This window comes from Miscanthus floridulus, chromosome 9 (genome assembly GCF_019320115.1).
Source record: "Miscanthus floridulus cultivar M001 chromosome 9, ASM1932011v1, whole genome shotgun sequence".
NCBI classification, from domain to species: domain Eukaryota; kingdom Viridiplantae; phylum Streptophyta; class Magnoliopsida; order Poales; family Poaceae; genus Miscanthus; species Miscanthus floridulus.
The window spans coordinates 59,745,804-59,753,914 of record NC_089588.1 but is presented as its reverse complement, the minus strand read 5'-3'; the positions used below and the strand labels follow the sequence as shown (position 1 = coordinate 59,753,914).

At 48.9% G+C, this 8,111-nt stretch overlaps 1 protein-coding gene across 1 annotated transcript; it reads right to left on the bottom strand.

Annotated features, from left to right (window-relative positions):
* Window positions 1–312: 312 nt before the first annotated feature.
* On the bottom strand, window positions 313–2,917 carry LOC136479988 (uncharacterized). Its single transcript, XM_066477676.1, has 4 exons — window positions 2,504–2,917; window positions 2,292–2,346; window positions 1,492–1,787; window positions 313–1,335 (listed from the first exon to the last, which is right to left on the bottom strand). Exons 1-4 carry the CDS (start codon window positions 2,915–2,917, stop codon window positions 313–315), a joined length of 1,788 nt encoding a protein of 595 aa, XP_066333773.1.
* Between the last annotated feature and the right edge of the window lie 5,194 nt (window positions 2,918–8,111).

Below are 8,111 nucleotides of genomic sequence, written 5' to 3'. Positions count from 1 at the left end.
TAATTTTTTGCTAAAGTAAGCCACTGGTTTTCCCTCTTGAAGCAAAACACCGCCCAACCCAATACCACTAGCATCGCATTCAAGTTCAAACATCTTATTGAAATCAGGTAGCTGTAGTAAGGGGGCATGTGTCAACTTATCTTTTAGGATGGTGAATGCCTCTTCTTGTGCCGTACCCCAAGAGAAAGGAATGCCCTTCTTGGTGAGATCATGCAACGGGGTGGCAATGGAGCTAAAATCACGCACAAACCGTCGGTAGAATCCTGCAAGCCCAAGAAAACTCTGAATCTGCGTAACTGTCGTCGGCTTGGGCTAGCTCTGGATGGCGTCAATCTTGTTGTTGTCCACCTCAATGCCCTGCGGAGTAACAATATAGCCAAGAAACGACACACGTTGTGTGCAGAAGTTGCACTTTTCCAAGTTACCAAATAAACGGGCAGCGCGCAAAGCATCAAAAACAGCACGCAAATGTTCCAAATGCTCTTCCATAGACTTGCTGTAAATCAAAATATTGTCGAAATAAACAACCACAAACAGTCCTATGAACGGCCTCAGCACTTCATTCATTAAGCGCATAAATGTGCTGGGAGCATTAGTCAATCCAAATGGCATAACTAACCATTCATATAAGCCAAATTTTGTTTTAAATGCCATTTTCCATTCATCCCCAAGTTTCATTCTAATCTGGTGGTACCCGCTATGCAAATCGACCTTGGAGAATATAACAGCACCGCTAAGCTTATCAAGCATATCATCAAGGCGAGGTATAGGATAGCGATAACGAATTGTGATATTGTTAATCGTGCGACAATCTACACACATGCACCAGGTACCATCCTTCTTTGGAACAAGTAAAACAGGAACAGAGCAAGGGCTAAGAGACTCACGAATGTAGCCCTTATCAAGTAACGCTTGGACTTGGCGCTGAATCTCCTTTGTTTCAGCGGGATTGGTACGGTACAGGGTGCAGTTGGGAATCTGGGCGCCTGGGATGAGGTCAATCTGGTGCTCAATGCCACGAATGAGAGGAAGACCTGGTGGTAACTCCTTCAGAAACACATCGGCATAGTCCTGCAAAAGCTTAGTAACAGCAGGGGGTATGTCCAAAGATGGCGCATCATCTAGTGAAAACAGCACATGAGAGCATACAAGCGCATAGCATGGCAGATTATCATCACGTACTTCATCGAAATCAGATTTAGTGGCTAGCAAAACAGGAGCTTTCAGTTTAATCTCTTTTTGTATGTGCGGTTGCGGCTGGTGTTGTTTAGCTCTAGCGATGTCATCTTTTACAATCTGTTCAGGGGTCATTGGATGAAGAATTATTTTCTTTCCCTTAAACATCAAAGAGTAATGGTTTGTGCGACCATGATGTAAGCTATCCATATCATATTACCAAGGCCTACCGAGCAGCAACGAACAGGCTTCCATGGGAACAACATCGCAATCGACATAATCATGATAGGACCCCATAGAGAAATGAACACGTACCGAGCGTGTTACCTTGAGTTTGCCGCCCTGGTTTAGCCATTGAATATGGTAGGGGTGTGGGTGTGGATGTGTTGAGAGAAACAACTTCTCCACCAGATCCGTGCTTGCCAAGTTGTTGCAGTTGCCGCCGTCAATAATGATGCGAACAGATCGTTCTTGCACAACGCCTTTGGTGTGGAACAAGGTGTGGCACTGGTTCTGCTCTGGTTGTGCAACCTGCGTGCTGAGAACGCGCTGCACAACAAGACTCTCATACTTGTCGGTGTCAGTGGCAGCCACATGTTCTTCTTCGGTTCCTGCAACGTTAGTGGCAAGCATAGCATATATGGTTTCTTCGGAATCACTAGCTGAAGAATACTCACCATTGTCATGTATAATCAGCGTGCGCTTGTTGGGGCAGTCCTGTATCACGTGACCAAAACCTTTGCAACGATGGCATTGAATGTCCTTGGTGCATCTAGAGGAAGAGGCGCCCTTTGTTGCTTGATGTGGCGCTAGAGTTTTTGCTGCTGCCTTGTCACTCGGAGTGCCGCTAGGTGGAGATGGCACTGCTGGGTGTGACACAACCACAGGCTTAGGGGCTAAGTGGAATGACATGGTGCGACCTGCAAAAGAGTTAGCATGTGTCCTCGCGTGTCATCCCTGCACTTCACGTTCAGCTTTGCAAGCAAGATGGAACAAACAAGTAATATTATTGTACTCCTTATAATCAAGCACATCCTAAATTTCATGGTTTAAACCACCCAAAAAGTGTGCCATCGCAGCATCATTGTTCTCAACTAAACCACAACGAAGCATACCGGTTTGCAGCTCCTGATAGTACTCTTCAACAGAGTTTGTACCTTGCCTTAAACGCTGTAGTTTATTAAGCATATCGCGAGCATAATATGAGGGAACAAATCTGTGGCGCATGAGAACTTTTAAAGCATCCCAAGTGGTAGGAATTTCAGTGGGATGTTTGCTGCCATGTTCGCGCCACAAAATGGGTAAACTCACTAGTAGCAGCTCTAACTTGATGTTGTGCAGGAAAAGCATGACATGCAAATTTTTTATCAACAGCAAGTTCCCACTCAAGATAAGCATCAGGATCATATTTACCATTGAATTTAGGTATAGTGAGTTTAATCTTAGAGAAAGAATCATCCTGGTTACGTACCACACGACGAGGTCCTCGCCAGCGATGACGGTCCTGAGCGTCATGCTCGGTGTCGCCACCATAATCAGTGTCGCCCTGTACCTCACCAAGCTGCTGGGACAACTCCTCAAGCCGTGTCATGATGGTGTCGAGGCTGGTGTTGGTGGTGGCTTGGGCGGTTTTTAATTCTTGGAGTGCTGAATCGGCTTGAATTTGTGCTATTTCAAGCTGACCAAGGTGCTCGTTGGTGACGTGAATGTCTTCAGTGAGGCCATCAACTTGCAGGCGCATTTGTCGCTCAAAATGATGTATGATGTGCTTGGTACGAGGGGATTGTGGCATGGTGATCGCATCATCTTGATCCCCCGAGGATCCTACCATTGTTAGTGCAAAGAACAAGAGAACAAGGAACAAAATAGTATGTCCTACAGCTAGTGCAATGGGTTGCTGAATAGGGCGCTCAAACTAAAACCGTTATCAAGTTCTTACCCGTTCTTACCAAGCCAGCAGGGGTGACCTGCAACCAGCGGTGCAACCGATGAAGCTTGGATAGAGCGATTGCCAGAGGACACAACCTGCATGCTGTAGGGATTTGTGGAGCTATAGGAAAGCTTTACTTTGGATCAAGGATTAGCACAATCAATCAGCAAATGCAAAGTTGAATAAGAGTGCAAACACGTAGCAAACGCTGCTGGAACCAAGTGAAACCGAACAGAATAGAGGCAAAGGAGGCGCGCAAAGGTGGAGAGGGCGCACCAAATCCCTGAACTAGGAAGGGGGCGCACAAGCTAGGATGTTGCTGCTTTCCAAAATCGAAGAGCCTGAATTAGAAAGCTGGGGCGCACCAAATATGGAGGTTCTGCTTGCCAAAAACAAAGATGCTGGATGAAGATATGGGGCGCACCAAATCGATTGCACTTCTTTCACTTTCCTTTTTTTTTGATTCTGCACCGTGCCTTTTCTTCTGTCCTTTTTTTGGTTTTTTTTATAACTAGAACAGGCGCCCCAAAATTTCCAAGCAGAAATGACCAAAACTTGCCAAAACGAAACAAGCAGGGGGGCGCACAAGATATGCTTTCCAAAATGAACCAAGCACAAATGGCAGGAAACCAATAGCAACAATTAACTTCCAAAACAAAGAGGGGGGGACGCACCAGATTTGGTGGGATGGCTCTGAGCTGGGCGGAACAGGGGGAGGGAAGAACATGGTATGGATGAACGAAAGAAGAACGGCGGTGAATAGCAGAGACACGAAGCGACCAGCAACCAGTGATGCAAATGCACGCAAATTCAACAACACAAGATTACTGAATGAAAGTGCAAGGCCAAATGGTTCGGGGACAAAGTTCTAACCTAGATTTTTTTGTAGCTTTTCTGGTGGACGATAGGACGATGAACAACTCTCAAACTAAAGGGATAAAACTCGATAAAACTCACCGATCAACCTGTAATCTGATACCACTTGATGGAGCTGGAGTGCACAATCTTTCGATGAGAGGGATAACTTCGATTTGTGGAGGAGGTGACTCTCGCGATCTGACTACGAACGAATAGGTTGTGGTGCCTTAGCAATCGCTGAACCAACTCCAAATGGTTATTGACCTTGCTGGTGGCAAGATCAACCTGAACACGAGGTTCTATTCCTGCAAGCAATCAAAGAACAAGCAAGAACAAGATGAAGGCAAAACTGAATATCAATCGCTCACGAATTGGGGTTCACAATGGCTGTCCACAGGTGGCCGCTGAGCACAACTACAGCACAGGACGTTTGCACAATGGCTAAACTTATCAAAGAAAACCCAAGCAAAAGAGGGGGCGTAGCCCTTGGCTAAATTGGGGGAGGAGGCGTGAGGAAGGTAGGCGCCCAACCTGCCCACAAGGCAGGGAATAGGTGCCCAAACAGCCACACGCCATCTCCTTGATCCCCTTTCCTGATTTAGGTGGCGCAGCACCTTCCTGGTTATTTCTTGACAAAACTAAAAACACATAGGTGGCCAGCACCTAGACATTATTGTGGGTAGGTTCATCATGAGCATAGATGGCGCATGCACTTAGGAAACTTCTGGTCCTTCATTCTTCAAAATCATCACAAAGTTTAATTCACGTGCACGAGCTCGAGTGAGTGGTCCTGGTGGCGCCTGTGCTGGTTCAGTTGGAGTAACCATTCCCATGTCGAGGTTGATGTCCTCATCAGGATGGGCCCACTAGCGGCCAGTACTCGGGCGCACGAGCGCCACGGGCATGCCGGCCCACGTTTGAGTCTTGGTTGGTTTCCAGTCCACGGTCTTTCCTCGAAGAGAGGCAACGAGCCCTTGGGACCGATTGAACGGACCGGAGAACTATATGGATTGGCCACTAAGAATCTAGAGTCTGTCACCAGCTGACTCATGCCGGACCCCCACGTATGGGAAGTCAGGGCCCCACTCGGACTAGTCCGTTAACAGCTCGTCGAGCACCATATTTCGTCCATCGAGAAAAAAAAACGTGGCACGGCTCAGCCCCTTCGTTTTATCAAAAAAATACTTGAGGGACGACGATCACAAAGATGAGCCAACCTTCGACCGAACCCCTGCTACGCGTGGGGACTCAAGGAAAGTTGGACTCGTAAGGAGATCGAACGCACGGTTGCAGTACGACGGCAGACCGATCGGATCCTAGAGGATCGGAATCAAGAAAAATCTTTCTAACCTCCCGAATCCTACGGTTACATGCCCCCAAGAAGACCGATCGTGACAAAAGGGAACAGCCATCCCACCAGGACCCACCACGGGCTACAAAAAGAAGGCCAAGCGCCTCAGAGTTCTCCCATCTGAAAAAGCCTCCAAAGGAGTATTCTACTCCTCTGCAGGCTCGGGGGCTACTGTCAGGTATTGATATTAGAGATACCCAAAGCAAAGAAGTGAGCGCCCACGCTGACTTCCCCGGATGGAGCAAGACGTATTAAAAGGTCTCGTCCAACCCCAAGGTCGCGGGGTCTCACCCAAGGCCGTGGGCTCCGTCTCACCCGATCCCATGGACACGGTTTCCGTCTCGCCCATGGCCTCGGGCTCCGTCTCGCCTGACCCCTTGGGTGCGGGTTCCATCTCACCCAACCCCTTGGTCGCGGGCTCTGTCTCGCCCGACCCCTTGGGTGCGGGCTCTGTCTCGCCCGATCCCTTAGGTGCGGGCTCCGTCTCGCCCGACCCCAAGAGCGCGGTTTACGTCTTGCTCAAGGGCGTGAGCTTCGTCTCGCCCGACCCCTTGGGTGCGAGCTCCGTCTCGCCCGACCCCAAGGATGCGGTTTCCATCTTGTCCGACGGGGACCCATACCATCGCCAACCACTCCAGGTCCAAGTGTATGGGCCTGGGCCAAAACTCTGACACCAGGGAAGAGACTAGCACGCATCGATCTAACCCATGGCCATGACGGGCCATGCCTAGGTATTCACGTCAAGAATAGTGTCGGGCGCGCTGGTGCTGTTCTGCCTAACCCTTGCACGAATGCTGACAGGTGCGTCAGTTCACCATGACTTTCGCCGGGACGGAATGGAACGCCATGACCGGCAGATGACGCCTACGCATGGCGCTAGTGACGAACAGGACCACGACGTGGAGTCGTCCCTATTGACATCTACAGGATCAGCGGGACCGTCATGAAGGAGAAGGACCCGATGATTCTGGAAGCCTTCTTCTCTCTTTCATTCTTGTCATTTTCCTCCGCTGTAACCCGCACTTTCCCTTCGCCTATAAAAGGAAAAGTAGGGCGCCCCTACCGGGAACGGAACCACGAGATAAAAACACAAGAACACGACATGAACACACGGCTGAGAGGCGATCGAGCTCTCAGCACCCATTCACTCCTTCTATCAGAGACTTGGGATCATTTCACTCTCTCGTCTGTTTGTAACCCCTACTGCAAACTAAGTGCCGGTAACACAAGCAGCAGCAAACTGGACGTACGGACGTTCCGTCTAAACCAGTATAAACTCTTGTGTCCTCCAAGCACGCCATCCGAGCCCGACGCATAAATAAAAATTTTCTCGTTGGTGGTCCGAAAACACCGATAATTAGGTATACATATATAGAAGATATAGATATATATTAGCTAGCGGTATGGCGCTCGTTTTTGTTTTGTTTTGTTTGTTCCTCTCATAGACGGTTGGGGTTGGAGAATTGCACAAAGTGTGGAGGAAGATATTTTTGCGTGGGGCTTTTTGGAATTCGACCATTATGAAAACTGGGCTTCGGTGATTTGCCATCCCGCAACGGTGCTTCGCCAGATTGCCATTACGAAACCCGACACATCCGCCAGAATGCCATCCGAGAGCTTTGCAACCCTTTTCTTCCTCTTCTGCCCCAGTCCGTTTCCTCTTTCGGTCTACCCCCGTTGCTCAAACAGACAGAACGGAGGGGCGCAGAAACGGATCGGCGGCTGCTGCTTCGCCGAGCACCGAGCGAGGCGGGCACCCCCACGGCGAGCAGCCCCCATCCACGGCGAGCCCCCCACCACCACATCGAGCACCCACCCCCACCCACCCAGCGAGCCCACCCAGCGCCCCCACGCCCCCAGCGCCCAGCGCCCCCCCCGCCGCCCTCCCCCACGCGGGCCATGGAGTACAGCACGGCAACGACGCCTCCAAGGTCGGCCATGGAGAACAGCAGGTACTCAGTACCTCGAAGCCGAAGGATTTCAAACAATGAACTCCCTCTTGTTCATTGCGAGTACTGTAAGTGCCGGTTTCTCAAGGTCTTGACAGCGAAGACGGACAAGAACTACGGCCGCCGGTTCTACATTTGTCCAACTCGAACGGTGAGAATAGTTAGCTGTAAATTTTGTGTGATGTATTTTGTGTGATTTGATGACTGAGTTGATTTCATTGGTTTCCCTTTATTTGGCGACAGAGAGAAGGTGCTGGTTGTCCATTCTGGGAGTGGGAAGAGGGGTATGAGCAATACTTGGTTAACAATAAATTGGTGCCTTCAGATTATCAATCTGTTTTCGAGTCTACTAAGTTGCCGCAGCAAGTCCTAATTGTCGAAAACAAGGCGAATTGTGGAGAATCAAGCCAGGAAGAACAACTTAAGCAGCTTAGGGAGATAGTAATGATGCTGAAATGTTTGTTTCTTGTTTGTGGACTTGTGTTAGTTAGCAATTTGTATGCAATTGTCAAGAGTGGTTGAATCTTGTGTACTTGTATCAAGTTTGCAGTAGTAGTAAACTGTCAGATGAACAGACTGTAGCACTTGATGTATGAAATTTTGTCTATCGAAGTGTATTTGGTGCCCAAATAAATGAGATTTTCTGTTCTGTCGAAGTCTGGTATCCTGGACATGCGCTCCTTGCTTGGGTGCACCACGGCCCTGTGCTCAATGCTTCTGTATCTTCCATTGCTCAGAATCTGCAAGTGGTTATCATTCATCTCTAGCTTTTTTTTAGCATATAGAGAAGAGGACATTCTGAACAAGTAAAATCTTTAGAGTCCACACAACATGATCTGCTCGTTAT